Genomic DNA, 19,815 nt, shown 5'->3' with positions numbered 1-19,815 from the left:
AAAAACTAAAAATAAATATATTATTTTTCGCCACGTGATAACCTTGATATGTTTTTGTTTTTTGTATTTAGACTGACCTTATTTATTCTTTGAAACCCTGCTTTATTAATTAATTTATTTATTTTTGTGTGCGTGTCTAAGACCTTGTTATATATTAAGTTACCTGTAAATTGATTTAATATATTTTTCGTTTTTTAATAAAAAAAAGTCATGTTTTTATGTCAAATCTACTCGTATCTAAGCATAACATACAAAAAAACTGCTTACATCAACACGAACAAGTGGTTTATTTTCGCCTATTTAATTTTTTTTCCTTTAAAAGACACTCTTAATATTAGATAGTGACACTCCACTCAAGAATCAGAAAGAAATATTTACATCAGGAAAACATGAGAGTGGACAAACAAACAAACAGAAAAATAAACATATGTACAACAGCAGTCCTAAAATCAAAATCAGCTGTAAAAATAAAGATTCAATATTATAAAAGCGTTGTTTAAATGTTACAATAACATTAGTACAACATTCTCTTAACCTTTTGCTCAAATTCCTTGAACTTTTGTTTTTAATATATACCAAGAAGGTTAAGTACAAATAACATCATAAGGATGTTCTCGGAACATTTTCTCTCAACGTTAAGAGAACGTTTAAGTAAAACATCATTATAACACTTGATAAATGGTGCACCACAACCAAACAGAATACAGAAACAATTTGAGGAAGCGAAAATGACAGAATTATTTTGGTGTACTGTCCCTTTAAGAGAACGGCCATCACTTCATAATGAAGTTCTGAAAACGTTCTCTCTCAAAATTAAGACAAGGTTCAAGTAAAACATCATTAAAATAAAATAGCATGTTAACACTTGACAAATGGTGAACCACAACGAAACTCCTCAAAATGGCAGATTTTTTGGGTGCACTGTCCCTTTAAGAGAACGCCCATCGCATCAAAAGTTCTGAAAATGTTTTCTCTCCACGTTAAGAGAACGTTCAAATAAAACATTATAACAGTTGATAAATGGTGCACCACCACAACCAAACATCCCTCAAAATATCTTTGTGTTCCGCAAAATAACGAAAATTCATACAGAAACATCTTGAGGAAGCGTAAATGACAGATTTTTTTGGGTGAACTGTCCCTTTGAGAGGAAGTTCTGGAGACGTTTTCTCAACGTTTAGATGATGTTGAAGTAAATGAGCATTATAATCATATAGCACGTTAATAACACTTGACAAAAAAACTAAACAGTCCTCAAAACGCCAGATTTTTTGGATGTACTGTCCCTTTAAGAGGATGTTTAGGAAACGTTTTCTCAACGTTTGGATGACATTCAAGTAAATCAGCATTATAATCATATAGCGTGTTATTAACACTTGACAAAAAAGCTAGAGTCCTCAAAATGCCAGCTTTTTGGATGCACTGTTCCTTTAAGAAGTAGTACTGGAAACGTTTTCTCTCAACGTTTAGACTACGCTCAATAAAACAGCATTATAATCATATAGCACGTTATTAACACAAAATGCCCGATTTTTTTGGGGGGGGGGGTGCACTGTCCCTTTAAGATAACGTCCATCACATCATAAAGATGATTATTTTCTCTTGATAGTGAAAAGTGAGAGTTTCGGGATCGTCCACGAAGAGCTTTTAACATCCGTAGAGTCTTTCCATTGCACAGACGGTCCTTTATAGTGGTTAAGGTGATGTTTTCCGATGCTCCATCACATCTGGTCCTGCTGGTCGAGGATGTTGGAGAGCTCTTTGATATATTGGATGGTGTATTTTAGGGTCTGAATTTTGGTTAGCGGCTGCCCTCTCCTGCTATACACCGGCGGCAGGTAATCTCGGAGCTGATGCAGCGCCTCCGCCAGACTGCGCATGCGCAGCTTCTCCCGCTCGCTCGCCTTCATCCTCCTCTTCACGCTCATCTTCGCTTTGGGCTTGAGCTCGCCTCCGCTGCTGGAGCGCGCGTCCGGCGACGAGCACACGGAGGACGAGGACGCGCACGCCTGGTCCTCTCCGCTGCTCCACTCCCACTGGGACAAAACTTTGGCCGTGTACGAATCGACATCGATCTGCGCCATTTCCTCGATCATCTCATCTCATCTCATCTCACCCGTGCGGCAAAGCGTCGCTTTTATAGCCCAGAACTTTACGAGCGCGAGGTTCAAAGAGAGACGTGCGCATGCGCAGAAGCCGGACGCGCACTTGTCACCCGGGTGCGAATAAGGCGATGTCGGGATAATGTGTGAAAAGAAAATAATTAGATTCCCTTTTGTGGGAAATGAGCCTTTAAGTGGACACGACGACGTTTAGCGGAGTGATGCGATCAGACGAGCACAAAAGCCCAGAGAAACACACACACACACACACACACTCTCACACACACATATACACACACACCTTAAATCACCAACAAACACAGACACACACTCACACGTTGTGTTTTTGTAAATTGTGAGGAATTTCCATAAGCGGAATGGATTTTACACCATACAAACTGTACATTCTATGCCCCTAAACCATCACACACACACACTGCCCCTAAACCTACCCATCACACACACACTGCCCCTAACCCTACCCTTCACACACACACTGCCCCTAACCCTACCCTTCACACACACACTGCCCCTAACCCTACCCATCACACACACACTGCCCCTAAACCTACCCATCACACACACACACTGCCCCTAAACCTACCCATCACAAACACACACTGCCCCTAAACCTACCCATCACACACACACACTGCCCCTAAACCTACCCATCACACACACACTGCCCCTAAACCTACCCATCACACACGGGGCGGCAGTGGCTCAGTGGTTCATGTAGGTTGTCTACAAACCAGAAGGTTGGTGGTTCAATCCCCGGTTCCACCTGACCAAGTGTCGAAGTGTCCATGAGCGAGACTCCTAACCCCAGCTGCTCCCAACGAGCTGGATGGCGCCTTACATGGCTGACACCGCCGTCGGTGTATGAATGGGTGAATGTGAGGCAAAAATGTAAAGCGCTTTGGATAAAAGCGCTATATAAATGCAGTCCATTTACTGCCCCTAAACCTACCCATCACACACACTCACTGCCCCTAAACCTACCCATCACACACACTCACTGCCCCTAAACCTACCCATCACACACACTCACTGCCCCTAAACCTACCCATCACACACACTCACTGCCCCTAAACCTACCCATCACACACACTCACTGCCCCTAAACCTACCCATCACACACACACACACGTTTGCTTTTGTGAATTGTGGGGACATTCCATAGGCATGATGTTTTTTATACTGTACAAACCGTACTTACTATCCCCTTACACTGCCCCTAAACCTACACAGACACACACTGCCCCTAAACCTACCCATCACACACACACACACACACACACACACACACACACACACACACACACACACACACACACACACTTCTTCTGCCCCTAACCCTACCCATCAAAGGAAACATTCTGCATTTTAACATTTTCACAAAAACATTAATTTAGTATGTTTATGAATCCATTTACATTGTGGGGACATTTGGCACACACACACACACACACACACACACACACACACACATTATTTAATTAAATGTTTTTTTGGAGGATGTGCCACATATGTCCATCACTCTTAAAAGCAGCGAGAGAGACAAAAGTTAAAGTAATTATCAATAATTTTTGACTGATTCCTAAATCCCCTCAAATTAAGTGTTTTAAAGCTGCACGCTGATGTTTAACGTGTGTGTAAGCCAGTGTGTGTGTGTGTGTGTGTGTCGCAGCTGTCGATCTTTCATGTCTGGGGAGGTGTGACACCTGTCACTCAGGATCAGGGTCTGACAGGAAGCCCCAGGCGTTGATGCCCTTATTAGGAGCAGACTGTGACTTCTGCCCTGATGTCATCCAGAAGAGGCGCTTTACTCTTACACACTTTCTGGACTTACTGTGATACACGGGCGTCGGAAGCAAATAAAAAGTGGGTGGGTCCTCTCTCTCAGATTTTTTTTTTACTGGACTAAAGTTAGATGTCATTTTCATTAAAGGAGTGTCTGATGTGACTTGTGTAACTTTAGTTAGTGTGTAATGTCGCTGCTTGAGCATTAACAGTCTCTGCAAAGTCACAGCGCTGTAAGTTCACTGCAAACGGAGATATTGTCTTTTAAAGTTACGGCAGTTTATTGCCTACAAAAATGGCCGGTTTGGACTACAACGAGCTTCTTCCTGGGTTGGTGACATCATAAACCCTCGCTAGTCTCCGCAGATGTGACTTCTGCCCGTAATGGGAAGGGGCGTGGCCTTAACCTGTGCTTCAGCCAATCAAAATACAGGAAACTACATTTGGCCATCTGACCAATCTAAGACCATTGTGTTCATCAGAGGGAGGGGCTTCAGGAAGCAGGAAGCAGATGAGCCGTCCAAAGCACAGACAGCGGTGTGGAATAAAGGGAGGATAGAAGAAAAATACAGCGATTAAAAAAAAGAAGAAGTATTAAGACATGATATACTGCGCCCCATAAACACAACCAAGCCTAGAAAAAACACAGAACCGCCGCTTTAAGACACGAACTGATCATTTTCTGCCAGAAACACAACAGTAATTGTTATTTTTTTACCTCATATCAGACGAATCTCATCTAGTGTTCCCATCCGCTATTACTGCCGTCGAAGATCGGCGCTATCATAGATACACACAAACGTTTGGACACATCACTATCTGTAATGTTTGTGAAAGAAGTTTCTTCTGCTCATCAAGCCTGCATTTATTTGATCAGAAACAAATGTAATATTGTGATATATTATTACAATTTAAAATGTAGTGTATTCTCCTTTAAATGCTGATTTATTTGTGTGCTCAGAGCTGAATGTTCAGGATGGTTCCTCCAGTCTTCAGTGATCATGATCCTTCAGAAATCATTCTCAGATGAGGATTCATTACGAGTGCTGGACACAGAGCTGATGATTAATAAATGCTCATAACCTGAGATACTTTTTTAGGATACTTTGATGAATAAAAAGTAAAAAAAAGAAAGAAAAAAGAAGCAAATGTTTTAAAAATAGAAATCTTTTGTAACAGCGATAGACTCTACTGGTCGTTTGGGGTCAGCCATTTTGTTTCTTTCTTTTTTTGAAATAAATCAATAATTTTATTCAGTAAGGATGTGTTAAATTAATAAAAAAAGATAGTAAAGGAGATTTATATTATTTGAAAATATGTTTTAATTTTGTATAAATGCAGTTCTTTTGAGCCTTTTCTTCCTCAGATATATTAATCATCAGCTCTGTGTCCAGCACTCGTAATGAATCCTCATCTGAGAATGATTTCTGAAGGATCATGATCACTGAAGACTGGAGGAACCATCCTGAACATTCAGCTCTGACCACACAAATACATCAGCATTTAAAGGAGAATACACTGAAAAAAAATATATTTTAAATTGTAATAACTGTATAAAATTGTAATTGTAATAATATATCACAATATTAAAAAAATGTTTCTGTATTTTTGATCAAATAAATGCCGGCTTGATGAGCAGAAGAAACTTCTGTCAAAAACATTACAGATAGTGATGTGTCCAAACGTTTGGCCTGTGCTGTGTGTGTGTGTGTGTGTGTGTGTGTGTATCTGGGATGCGCTCAGCTCAGAGTTTGCTGTTTTAGGTGTGTCTGTGTATATATATCTATTCCTCATTAGCGCTTGCGCGGATCGGTCGAATGAGGGATCTATGTAAACAACTCTATGATTGCGCCGACTCTCTCTGGTCTCGGTCTCGACTACAACACTGCGATAAATATACAGATAAAACTAATTAATTAATTAGGTCTGATTTGATTCTATAAACTCTAATACTGATCTGCCAACATTGTCTCTCTATGATAAATTAAAATAAGCTGATAACATCACTGTTCTTCTCCAGAACGACTGTACAGCCCAATCTAATTCTGCTGCAGTATTGTCCTGTTTAACACTGAAGCTGCTCTGACACAATCGGCGCTGGAGAAGAGCGATAGAAATGAAGATGACTGATAGCTGTGATAACACACACACACTGCATAAAACACTCATTTATTCACACATTTAAAAGTCAAACATTACTCTCAGATTGTGCTTCATCGCTCACTTTGCAAAATAATCTTGTTTTCTGTTTGAATTAAGATTATTTTTCTCACCCCATTGGCAGATTATTTATCTTATTTTAAGCAAAAACTCTCTTCATTTTGAGTTATTTTTCCCAAAACAAGACAATTACTTTTGCTTGTCTAGTAAATAATTCTTGTTTTAAGAATATTTAGATGTTTGGACTAGAAACAAGACAAAAATACTGAGGAAGAAGAGCATTTTTTGCAGTGTGTGTTGAATTAGAGACGATAAAAGTGAGTGGGTCCAATTTATACACACACACAATGATTCTAACGCCCATGCTGTGATAACACACACACACACACACACTGCATAAAACACTCATTTATTCACACATTTAAAAGTCAAACATTCCTCTCTCTTTATCGCTCACTTCGCAAACCTCATCTTCAGCCTCTCGGCCAGCGGGAGAGGACTGTCCACCGAAGCGTCCGAATCCTCGTCCTCCGCCTTCCCATAATGCCCCTGGGCTTTTTCAGGGGTTTTCCCGGGAATGATCCTCATCTGCTCACCTTGGGATGATTTCTGGCTGGGTTTGGCCTTCTGCGATCCGTGCCGGTTCGCCTCGTCGCTGTCCCAGATGTTTGCAGATGTTGTGGTTTCCGTAGCTGGCGCTTTAGATGGGAATGATGGGATGGGCTCGGGAATATTCGGACGCTCTTTACGAGATCGAGCTGAGGTTTCCTGGGAAGGAGAGGCCGTGAAGGAGGAAGAATCCCAGTCTATGCTGCTGAGCTGCAGCTGGCCAATCAGAGCGGACGCCGAGAGGGAATTCTGGGACGGAGGAGAGCGGCGGGATGAGATCCCAGAGGATTCGGGCTCTGATCCGCGATCCGCTTCCTTCTGGAGAGACATCTGAGCGAACAGATCCGACACGGCATCCTGGGAATCGGCCGGCTTCTCTTTCTTCGCTCTCAGCTTCTTTTCTGCACACACACACACACACACATTATGTTTTATGGGGACATTCCATAGGCGTAATGGTTTTTATACTGTACAAACTGTATTTCCTATCCCCTTACACTGCCCCTAAACCTACCCATCTCACACACACACACACACACACACACACACACACACACACTGCCCCTAAACCTACCCATCACACACACACACACACACACACACACACACACACGCACACACTGCCCCTAAACCTACCCATCACACACACACACACACACACACACACACACACACTGCCCCTAAACCTACCCATCACACACACACACACACACACACACACACACACGCACACACTGCCCCTAAACCTACCCATCACACACACACACACACACACACACACACACACACACACACACACTGCCCCTAAACCTACCCATCACACACACACACACACACACACACACACACACACACATTATGTTTTATGGGGACATTCCATAGGCGTAATGGTTTTTATACTGTACAAACTGTATTTCCTATCCCCTTACACTGCCCCTAAACCTACCCATCACACACACACACACACGCACACACTGCCCCTAAACCTACCCATCACACACACACACACACACACACACACACACACACACACACACACTGCCCCTAAACCTACCTATCACACACACACACACACACACACACACACACATTATGTTTTATGGGGACATTCCATAGGCGTAATGGTTTTTATACTGTACAAACTGTATTTCCTATCCCCTTACACTGCCCCTAAACCTACCCATCACACACACACACACACACACACACACACACACACACACACACACACACACACACACACACACACACACACACTGCCCCTAAACCTACCCATCACACACACACACACACACACACACACACACACACACACACACACACTGCCCCTAAGTAAATACTCCTTGTTTTAAGAATTTTTAGATATTTAGACTAGAAAGAAGACAAAAATACTAAGAAAAGCATTTTGTGCAGTGTATATAACATCTGTTAACATTTATTTTATTTAAATGAATGTAAATGTTTTAAAAACACCACAGAACGTTTTTATTAATATTTAGATTTATTGTGATATTTTTAGCTTTCGTGGTAATTTTAGTTAATGTTTAGTCAGTTCGTTATGCCGTTCAGTCGTGTCATCGGCGTTCTGCTTTTTTTAAATCATGCTGTTAAGGGTGGATTTATTTGTATGATTTATTTCCAGTTTGATGTGGTTCAGGAGGACGTGTGACCGGCGACTACTGTGCGACACCTGGCGGTAATCAAAGCGTCTGCGTGTGTGTGTGTGTGAGAGAGCTGTCGGGACGCTCTTTGATCCCGTTCTCCAACAGGAAAAGCTCCAGCACTTTGTCACCTGTTCCCGCTCGACCTTCACAGGATCTGATCCCGTTTGAACTAGGGCTGTGTGATATTGAAGAAAAATGCGATGTGCAATATCTCGTTAAATAATGCAATATTCGATATACGTTACGATATTGCTATTAGTGTGTAAAATCTATTTAAATAATAATATTTAAAAACTGAGAATTAAACCATTTGTGTTTCACATTCTTTCTGGGAAAAGAAAGCACCGCTACAACTTCTGAAAGTGACCAGCGGTGTTTTATGTCACACATTGTTCACGTTTCGGTGTGTGTGTGTGTGTGTGTCAGACAGCGTGAGACTGAAAGTTATTGTTTTTCATAAATTATTGCGTTTAATAACTCTTTTTAACATCAAGAAAGTAACAGTGGTGTGGCCAGTCTATTCTCTGCTATATACGTCGACCTAAAATGGACACTTTTCACAATGTTGAAACTACTAAAATCATTCAGATATTGCGTGCCGTTGCGATATGCATATTACGATATATACGATATATTGCACAGCCCTAGTTTGTACGTACTCTTGGTTTTGTTCTCCTGAGCTCCGGCTTTCTCCCGATGGAAGTCCTGCACGATCCCGGGAAAAGCCAGGCTGAAGAGAGACTCTTCCTCCACGGTCCGCACCTCCGTCTGCTCCTCACATCCGTCAGGAAACACATAATGATCTGTCATAAGACGGATTAAAGGGTTAGTTCAGCCAAAAATGAAATGTCTGTCATTAACTCCTCTCCCTAATGTCGCTCCACACCCGTAAGACCTCCGTTCATCTTCACACACAGTTTAAGATATTTTATATTTAGTCCGAGAGCGAATGCAAGTGTATGCACACTATACTGTCCATGTCCAGAAAGGGAATAAAAACATCATCACAGTAGTCCATATGAGACATCAGTGGGTTAATTAGAGTCTCTTGAAGCATCCAAAATACATTTGGGTCCAAAAATAACAAAAACTACGACTTTATTCAGCATTGGCTTCTCTTCCGCGTTTGTGTTCAATCCTCAAATAAAGATTCAAACGGTTATGAGTCAGCGAATCAATTCATGATTCGGATCGCCAATGTCTCGTGATTTCAGCCGTTTGACACGCGATCCGAATCAATCATGAAGATGAATGGAGGTCATGTCTCCAAGCATTAAAAACCTGCAGCATTTTAGCCTATAAAATATTTAAAGCAAACCTTGAAGAATGTGTATTCAACATAAATGTGATTTTAAAATGTTTCACTAGTTTCCCGACCCTGTTATTACATTTAAACCACTTCCATTTGCTCAGGAATCACTTCTGATCCTACACGAGTAAAGCCTCTTTAAAGATATAATAAACACTTTACGAGTGTGGCTGTCAGAGCTGTGTGTGTGTGTGTGTGTGTGTGTGTGTGTGTGTGTGTGTGAGGGTGTCTGGAGGAAGCTCTTTTAGCACCTAACGGTGATACATTTGTTTCGTCACCTGTGACCCCCGACCCCTCCTGATCTGACCTCACAACAAGACACTAACAAGCCGTCACACACACCACATTCAGGAGTGTGACAGGACGCAGGCCAAACACACGCACACACATTTCCAGTATAATCGATGGTTTCCTTCACCTGGTTTCCTCCAGATGACCTCGAAGCAGGAGACGCCGTTCTTCACACGCGGTTTATATATTCTGTTGGGGAGAAAGATATTAATAGAAACAGACGAAACACATTTAACAGCAATAAGAACACTTTAAATGCAGGTCAAGAGCGATACAAATATATAGAAAAAGCATGTTTACAGATTAACACACACAATTATGATGTAATGGCTGTACAAACTGTATTTTCTCTCCCTTTACACTAACTCTACCTCTAACTCACACACACACGCACTCGCACACATGCATACACACACGCACTCGCGTAATCACACACGCACTCGCACATACGCACACACACACACATACTCACGTACTCGCACACACTCACGTACACACACATACTTACGTACTCACACACTCAGGTACTCATACAAACTCACATACTCACACACACTCAAGTCCTCGCACACACACACACACACTCACATATGTACTCTCACACTCATGTACTCACAAACACACATGTACGTACTCACACACATGTACTCATACACATACACACTTATGTACTCACACACAAACTCACATACTCACACACACTCAATCACTCACATTCTCGCACACACTCAAGTACTCGCACACTCATGTACTCACACACACACTCATATACACTCACATATGTACTCACACACACTCAAGTACTCACACACACTGAAGTACTTGCACACACTCACACACACACACACACTCACAAATACTCACATACTCACACACATGTACTCACTCACTCACGCACTTACACACTCACACACACACACACACTAACGTACTCACACACACTAACATACTCACACACACTAACATACTCACACACACTCACGTACTCATACACACACTCACGTACGTACACACACACACACACACACACACACACACACACACACACACACACACACACACACACACACACACACACACACACACACACACACACACACACACACACACACACACACACACACACACACACACACACACACACACACACACACACACACACACACACACACACACACACACACACACACACACACACACACCTCAAGGGCTGCATCTGTGTGTGAGAGTCTCTGCCGCTCTTCCGGTTGATGAGTTCGCTGTAGGTCATGAGCACCAGAAGCTTCTCACTGCTGTAGTGTTTGGGCCAGTCCATCTTCTCCAGAGCAAATGTCTGCGGATTCAAGCAGCGTCCGTCAGTCTCACACACAGACACATACACACATACACACACACACACACACACACACACACACACACAGACACATACACACACACACACACACACACACCCACAGTCTGTACCTGCATTCGCGGCAGGTTGGGTCTCCTCCTCCGAAAGGGCTGCACAGGTTTGTCCTTCGTCAGCAAGAACTCACTGATGATCTGAAATGTCAGTAAACACACACACACACCCTGACGATCTGAACAAAAGCAGACCATAATAACACACAACGCAGGACTCACTTCTGTAAACGGGAACTGCTCACACGCCAGCGTCTTCCTGTCAACATGATCACAGAGAACACACTCTTAGCCAGAGCGGGACAATAACTCAGCTCATTTACTCGAGTCCTGTACTGAAGTTCACTGTTTGAGTCTCTGTGCTTTACTGGAGTATTATTTTTTCTGTAATCTTATGACTTTAACTTCACTCCATCTGAAAGACAAATATCGTCCTCTTTACTCCACTACATTTCTATCAAGGTCCTCGAAGTGGAAAGTCGTTTCTGTCGCAGCTTTGAAAGTCAGTGATGATTTTTTTCTTCTTTTAAAGGTGTTTGGGTTTTTGCAGAAAGCCTTTCAGGAATCACTCTTGTAGAGTCTCGTGGAGTTCAATGATTTCACAGCATTTATTAAACACTGATTTATAGTTTAGAGCAAAATGGAAGAAGACGGATGTCCAAATGCTCATTTAGTGGAGGATTCACATAAACAAAGTTGATTCTGTCTTCAGTGAAGGTGAACAGTGTGAGAATATCAGATGTGTATCAGTGTATTGGATCCGTGCATTCGGCCTTAAAGTGACAGCAGCTTTGTAACTTTTCTACAAGTATTTAAATGAGTTTAAGTTAGTCGTCTGCTAGTGTGTCAGATGGAGCGTCACTGACTGGCTTAAACCATGATGGCATAATGTGCATTTAGACAACTATAATACAATAATGCGGCGACATAAAGAAGGACATTTACTTTTGATCCTTAAGTACTTTTGAAAACAAATACTTCTGTACTTTTACTCCAGTAAAAATCTGTTTTCACTTAATATTTGACCTGCAGTACTGTTACTTTTACTCCAGTAATGAAGGTGTGTAGTTTCTGCTCAGGAGGAGAGTGTGTAGTGTTGTGCTGACGGTACTTTCTGATGCTGGCTTCGATTGAGGAGGCGTGGCGAGTGTGTTCAGCGCGGTGCCAATCACAGGGACACTGGGAGTCGTAGTCCTGCGGGACACAGAAACGCTCGCTCTCACACAACACACAGCCGCTGCGCTCGTGAGATTTAGCCGAGCCTAGAAGACAAAACGGAGCTCGATATCATATAATATCCAAAAAAACAGAGCTACATATGATATAACATCCAATGGGATTCCTCATCGGATCAGACCAATCCGATGTATTCTACTCTTTCATGGCTCACTTTAAACCAGAGAATAAGTTACTTTAAGCACCATGATATACAACACATTGACAATGAAGATGCTTTAATCGAAGAGTGTCGTATAACCAGTGATGCCCGTAACGCGTTACTCTAACCTGACCACTCTTTTCCAGTAACCAGTAATCAGATTAAAGTCATTTATATTAAGTCACTGGAGTTACTATTTTAGTTATTTTCCTTAGTAAAAAATAATTTTTGCTTTTTTCTTGCGTCTCGGGGGAGAGTATTTTTTCAGGAAATATTTTTTAATTTCAACGTAAATGTCAGGAGATACACTGTGTTGACGTTACTGTTAATAATGAACTTCCAATAACGTGAGTGTTGGCAAAAACGGTCGTCATTTCTGTGCTGAGGCCGCGACTTACACTCAAAAAAAATGACACATTGGATTTACGTATTTTTTGATGTCAGCAGGTTCCACGTAATTGGGTTATGTTGAATTTAATTCACATTGTTTATTAACTTTATTTAGTGAAATGCTAACTTTTACAACATTTACAAAACCTTTTACATTACAAGATAGCATTGGCTAGATGGTTTCGTTACATCCATGGCCTGCTCAAAGTCGTCGTTTTTATTATTAAAACGACTTTAATTAATATTAGCAGATCCTCAACACGAGCACACACCCTACTCTTCACCACAATAACGTCCAAAAACACACACATAACACACACTCTTAAATACCAACATAACGAAACATTAAACTTTAAAAAGTCTGCATTTTCTCATCTCGTTAGAAATGCATAAAGCAGCTCTTTATTTAAACATTTACTCTCCAAATTCAGCCCCTTTGCAAAGCATGATGGGAAGTGAAGTCCTGTTGGATTGGGTTACTTGACTGAATCATCTCAAAATAAAAACATCAAGTTACGTCAGAGAGTGACGGTTATAAGTTAGTATAACATGAAGCGGTTACATTTGAACCAGAAACCTCATATAATGGCGTTAAATCAAGACGAGTTACTTTAATAAAGTGAACAGCATCAGAAGATCATTTTTTTGAGTGTATAGTTACTTTTAAAATCAAGTAATCTGTAAAGTAACTAAGTTACTTTTTAAAGGCGTAATCAGATTACTTTTTCAAAGTAACTGTGGCAACAGTTTATCATAACAGCAGAAAGGCAAATAATGGTCCTATAATGAGCCCTTATCCAAACACTAAAGAGACTAAAGTCTAGAGCTAGAGTTATCTGGAGTAATGCTGCCATTGACATTCGTCAGCTGCGCAATAAAAGTAGCTTAAGGTGTTGTGTGTTGATGAAGTTTCGTAAATGTTTTGATTTATTGCAATTATAAATCATATTGTATTGATTTCTCTTCCTGTTATGGATCCAAATCACATTTTATGTATGTATGAGTGTATGTAATGTGTATTTGTTATATTTGATCTACGTTGATGATTGTAATGTTGTTGTTGACTGTAAAGACTTTCAGCTAATGGGATCCATATAAATAAACACTAAACATATTCGGATCAGATCAAACTCACCAGGGTGTCGACAGACCAGACAGTGTGTGACCTTCTTCACCGCGACCTCTGACCTCTCGGATCTGTCCAAGGCCCACTCATCGAACCTGCAGCAGAGGAAATATAATAACGCAAATTACTGTGAGAAAACTACATTACCCAAAATGCATCTGGATTGGAAAAGAGCAGTGGTTACCGTAAATTAAAATACTACAAAACTACGACTTTATTCAGCATTGGCTTCTCTTCCGCGTTTGTGTTCAATCCTCAAATAAAGATTCAAACGGTTATGAGTCAGTGAATCGATTCATGATTCGGATCGCGTGTCAAACGGCTGAAATCACGTGACATTGGCGATCCGAATCATGAATCGATTCACTGACTCATAACGGTTTGAATCTTTATTTGAGGATTGAACACAAACGCGGAAGAGAAGCCAATGCTGAATAAAGTCGTAGTTTTTGTTATTTTTGGACCCAAATGTATTTTGGATGCTTCAAGAGACTCTAATTAACCCACTGATGTCTCATATGGACTACTGTGATGATGTTTTTATTCCCTTTCTGGACATGGACAGTATAGTGTGCATACACTTGCATACGCTCTCGGACTAAATATAAAATATCTTAAACTGTGTGTGAAGATGAACGGAGGTCTTACGGGTGTGGAGCGACATTAGGGCGAGGAGTTAATGACAGACATTTAATCTTTGGCTGAACTAACCCTTTAATGAGTGAGGATAATAAGCATGCGTAGGGCGAGTTTGATTGATTGAAATTGCTTCGTACTTCTGAAGAAGAGTTTGTCCTTTCAGACTGTGGATGAGCTTCAGCGTTTGTTCTTTCCCAACTCCAGCGACACCCTTCAGGAGCAGAAACACACACACACACACACACACACACACACATATATATATATATAACCTCACAGCTTCATCTCCACTATACATTTGCTTGCGTATGCCGAAATGTACCTTCGGGATGTAGTCGCAGCCCAGGAAAACCGCCAGACCCACCAGAGTCTCCCTGGACAGGCCGAGCTCAGCCTGAACATCACACATCTGATAGCAGTCCACCTGAGGATCCTGCGTCACACACACACACACACACACACACACACACGTCATACTTCCTGAGTTTAGATCTGAGATCTCATCCATCTCAGATAGGGGTACCCGAACTTAGAATCAGGCAGATAGGGATCTACTTATCACCATTTTATTTACAACTGTTTTAGTTATCCTTGTTTCTGTTTTTAATTCTTACACATGGTATTCTTATTTCTTAATTCATTTCTAAGTAAAGCACTTTGAATTGCCTTTGTGTATGAAATGTGCCATATAAATAAACTTGCTTTGTCTAAGAACTTGTGTGTTTTGGACCAGCTGGAGTTTGTTTATTAAGCGAGTAGGGCGACCACCCAGTAGAGCATCACACACTGCAAAAAATGCTCTTCTTATTTAGTTTTTTTCTCTTGTTTCCAGTCCAAATATCTAACAATTCTTAAATCAAGATGCATTTACTAGATCAGTAAAACGACATATTGATATTTTTTCGTGTTTTGTTGAAAATAAAATCAAAATGAAGTGATTTTTTGCTTAAAACAGGCAAAATGATCTGCCGATGGGGTGAGAAAAATAATCTTATTTTTTGTTTTTGTCCCAAACAGAATTAAGATTATTTTTCTCACCCCATCGGCAGATCATTTTGCCTGTTTTAAGCAAAAAATCACTTCATTTTGATTTTATTTTCAACAAAACACGAAAAAATATCAATATGTCGTTTTACTGATCTAGTAAATGCATCTTGATTTAAGAATTGTTAGATATTTGGACTGGAAACAAGAGAAAATGGCTGAGAAAAGAAGAGCATTTAGTGCGGTGTGTGAACGAAGGTGACCTGCGTAGAGGTTAAACCGAAACTCAGAGGGAACCTTAGTGGTGATGTTGAAGTTCCGGTAAACGGTGCGAGCGCCGTACAGGAAAGCGTCGCCGTCGTTAGTGATGCATCCGTCCACGAGGCCCTGCGAGTCCAGGAAGGAACACATGGCCTCAGCCTCACCGGCCGCCGTCACCCACGGCAACCCCAGACAGTCCAACATCTCCGCACACTGGGGAGCAAAGCGGCTCAAGATGTTACGCTACTAAACTCTGTCTCCTACTAAAGCCCTTTTCACTACTAAATAGAAAAATAAAAAGAGTAATTGAGACTTTATATCTCAGAATTGTGACTTTATCGGGATGAGTGGGAACCCTGGAAAAACACTTGTCTTTTGGCTCTGAAAAGTTGTTTCCTGACAGCCTCTATAAACCCTGCAGTGAAGGATTAGTTCACTTCAAAATTAACATTTCCTAATAATTTACATCTCATCCCAGATGTTCATGCGTTTCTTTCTTCAGTTGTGAGAGAAATGACGTTTTTTGAGGAAATCATTCCAGGATTTTTCTCCTCATAAAGGCCTTCAGTGGGAGCCGACGGCTGAAGGTCCAGATCAACGAGGAAGAGCTTCAGAGACTCTGATGATCCAGAGGAACAGAGTCTGATCCAGACTAACCATCATACATTTATATTCTTTTATAACCTCGAATGCTGGACGGGTCGTTCTTCTGCTCGGCGTATGACATCATCACGTTGGAAAGGTCACATGACGCAGTGCCAAATAACTCATCGTCCGCTGTCAATGTTTTATCATTATTTGTGTAAAGGCGTTTGATTTAGTCTTCGCACGTTTGTTCTAACACTGGGTCGGCCCTTCCTCTTGGCAGAAGAACGACCCGTCTGGACCTTCAGCCGTCGGCTCCCACTGAAGGCCTTTATGAGGAGACACATCCTGGAATGATTTACTTTAAAAAATGTATATTCGACTGAAGAAAGAATGACATGAACATTTTGGATGAGATGGGGGTGAGGACATTTTTTGAAGTGAACTCCTCCTTTAATGCATAAATCAGCTGTAGAAGTGCACACACACACACACACCTCTCTGAGAACGGCCTTGAATCGGCCTCTGCTGGTGTTTTTGGCGGCGGCTGGTTTCGGGCCGCTCTTGGGCTTCAGACCGCCGAATCTCATCTCGGTGCGTTTGCTCATAGTCTCGGCTTTGAGTTTCGGAGCGTCTCCCTCCATCACGAACACCAGCTTCACACCCATCAGAGTGAGCGAGGACACGCGGAAGAACAGATTCCTGCACACACACACACACACACACACACACACACACACACACACACACACACACACACACACACACACACACACACACACACACACACACACACACACACACACACACACACACACATTTTTGTGAATTGTGGGGACTCTCCATAGGCGTAATGGTTTTTATACTGTACAAACTGTATTTTCTATCCCCCTACACTGCCCCTAACCCTACCCATCACACACACACACACACACACACTGCCCCTAACCCTACCCATCACACACACACACACACACACACACTGCCCCTAACCCCACCCATCACACACACACACACACACACACACACACACACACACACACACACACACACACACTGCCCCTGAACCTACCCATCACACACACACACACACACACACACACACACTGCCCCTAACCCTACCCATCACACACACACACACACACACACACACACACACACACTGCCCCTAACCCTACCCATCACACACACACACACACACACACACTGCCCCTAACCCCACCCATCACACACACACACACACACACACACACACACACACTGCCCCTGAACCTACCCATCACAAGAAACATTCTGCATTTTTACATTTTCAACAAAAAAATGTTTTGTGTTTTTATAAATCTATTTACATTGTGGGGACAGCTGGCTGGAGATCTCAGGTTTATATTACATTGTGGGTCCCCACAATATATAATAAACAAGTACACTACACACACACACACACACACACACACACACACACACGCACACACACACACACGCACGCACACACACACACACACACACACACACGCACACACATACATACACGCCAGAGACATTATGTGAGCAACTCTGAACTCAAACCGTGACTTCACTCACCTGAGATGCGGCTTTGTGACTTTTCCCATCATGCCCTGCACATGCTGAGCCTCACAGACCCACAGGCTGAGATCCACAGCGAGGGTCTTTCCAGACAGACTGTAGAGCGGGACAGACTGCCGGACCGGATCCAGGATGGACCAGAGCTCAGAAACACCCATCACCTTCAGAGGACACACACACACACACACACACACATATATATATAACATTTTATTATTTAGTATATAATATTCCAATCAAGCATCTGTGGGACGTGCTGAACAAAAAGTCCAAGCTCTTGTGGGCTGTTCCCGGTCTGCAGTGGTCAGTATCTATCAAAAGTGCTCCAAGGAAGGACCAGTGGAGAACCGGCCACAGGGTCATGGGCGGCCAAGGCTCATTGATGACCGTGGGGAGCGAAGGCTGGCCCGTGGGGTCCGATCAAACAGACGAGCTACTGGAGCTCAAACTGCTCCAGAAGTTAATGCTGGTTCTGATAGAAAGCTGTCAGAATACACAGAGCAGCTCAGTTTGAGGCGTATGGGGCGGCATAGGGTGACCTCTGACCCCTGACCCCACCGAAAGCACCAACAGTGGCACGTGAGCATCAGAACTGGACCACGGATCAATGGAAGAAGGTGGCCTGGTCTGAGGAATCACGTGTTCTTCTACATCCCGTGGATGGCCGGGTGTGTGTGTGTGTGTGTGGCTTACCTGAGGAACACATGGCCCCAGGATGCACTATGGGAAGAAGGCCAGCCGGCGGAGGCAGTGTGATGCTTTGGGCAATGTTCTGCTGGGAAACCTTGGGTCCTCCATCCATGTGGATGTTACTTTGACACGCTCCACCTACCTAAGCATTGCTGAGACCATGTTCAGCCTTTGATGGAAACGGTATTCTGGTGGCTGTGGCTCTTCCAGCAGGATAATGCTCCTGACACAAAGCACAAACGCTTCAGGAATGGTTTGAGGAGCACAACAACCAGTTTGAGGCGTCGACTCGGCCTCCAGATTCCCCAGATCTCAATCCAATCGAGCATCTGTGGGATGAGCTGAACAAACAAGTCCAATCCTCGCAACTTACAGGACTTAAAGAATCTGCTGCTAACATCTTGGTGCCAGATACCACAGCACACCTTCAGGGGACTAGAGGAGTCCATGCCTCGATAGGTCAGCAAAAGTTTGACCGACACAATATAATGTCGGTGGTTGTAATGTTATACCTGATCGGTATATATATTATATAGTAACGTTACCCACAATCCAGATGAACAAAACACAAAATAACATCAACCCTGACATCACAGCGCTACTGTTTATGAGGAATTGTTACTTACATATGTTATATGTATCTTGATGTACAAAGGAGTGACGTTTATAAGTTTAATCAGTTGTTTTGCAGATGTTTTTGTTGTGTAAAGCCTCAGTTTGAATATTTGAACTCGCGCCTGTCGGAGGACTCGAGCCTCTAAACTCACATCAGCGCCTCTCGCGGTCAGGAGGTGAAACACACGCTCTGCTTAATGTTGTTTTAAAATGTACAATTA

The 19,815-nt window shown here is 42.4% G+C and overlaps 3 protein-coding genes across 3 annotated transcripts in view; all 3 read right to left on the bottom strand.

Moving 5' to 3' along the window:
- The window catches only part of agbl5 (AGBL carboxypeptidase 5), a 114,276-nt gene that overhangs the window by 63,530 nt on the left and 30,931 nt on the right, over positions 1-19,815 (bottom strand). The gene's annotated exons all lie outside the window — the stretch shown is intronic.
- Positions 361-2,312, bottom strand: msgn1 (mesogenin 1). The gene has a single exon (XM_067427410.1). It carries the CDS (start codon positions 2,094-2,096, stop codon positions 1,722-1,724), a length of 375 nt encoding a protein of 124 aa, XP_067283511.1. The 5' UTR covers positions 2,097-2,312; the 3' UTR covers positions 361-1,721.
- Positions 6,459-19,747, bottom strand: LOC137048862 (flap endonuclease GEN homolog 1). The gene is made up of 14 exons (XM_067427183.1): positions 19,606-19,747; positions 18,287-18,450; positions 17,203-17,407; positions 16,157-16,333; positions 15,198-15,308; positions 15,013-15,086; positions 14,246-14,331; positions 12,454-12,604; positions 11,565-11,601; positions 11,403-11,483; positions 11,141-11,271; positions 10,066-10,127; positions 8,998-9,141; positions 6,459-7,075 (listed from the first exon to the last, which is right to left on the bottom strand). The coding sequence occupies exons 2-14, from the start codon at positions 18,445-18,447 to the stop codon at positions 6,519-6,521; spliced, it is 1,977 nt and encodes a 658-aa protein (XP_067283284.1). The 5' UTR covers positions 18,448-18,450; positions 19,606-19,747; the 3' UTR covers positions 6,459-6,518.

Source organism: Pseudorasbora parva, chromosome 20 (genome assembly GCF_024679245.1).
Source record: "Pseudorasbora parva isolate DD20220531a chromosome 20, ASM2467924v1, whole genome shotgun sequence".
In the NCBI taxonomy this organism is placed as follows: domain Eukaryota; kingdom Metazoa; phylum Chordata; class Actinopteri; order Cypriniformes; family Gobionidae; genus Pseudorasbora; species Pseudorasbora parva.
Note: the sequence above shows the minus strand (reverse complement) of the source record. Positions and strands in the feature narration are given on the sequence as shown.

Excerpts from the sequence above, each read along its gene's own strand:
- LOC137048862 (XM_067427183.1), bottom strand. The coding sequence starts at position 18,447 with ATGGGTGTTTCTGAGCTCTGGTCCATCCTGGATCCGGTCCGGCAGTCT. Across the intron at positions 17,408-18,286 it reads GTCACAAAGCCGCATCTCAG|GAATCTGTTCTTCCGCGTGT; the intron begins GTGAGTGAAGTC and ends GTGTGTGTGCAG. Across the intron at positions 11,484-11,564 it reads AGCAGTTCCCGTTTACAGAA|ATCATCAGTGAGTTCTTGCT; the intron begins GTGAGTCCTGCG and ends CTGACATTTCAG.
- msgn1 (XM_067427410.1), bottom strand. The coding sequence starts at position 2,096 with ATGATCGAGGAAATGGCGCAGATCGATGTCGATTCGTACACGGCCAAA.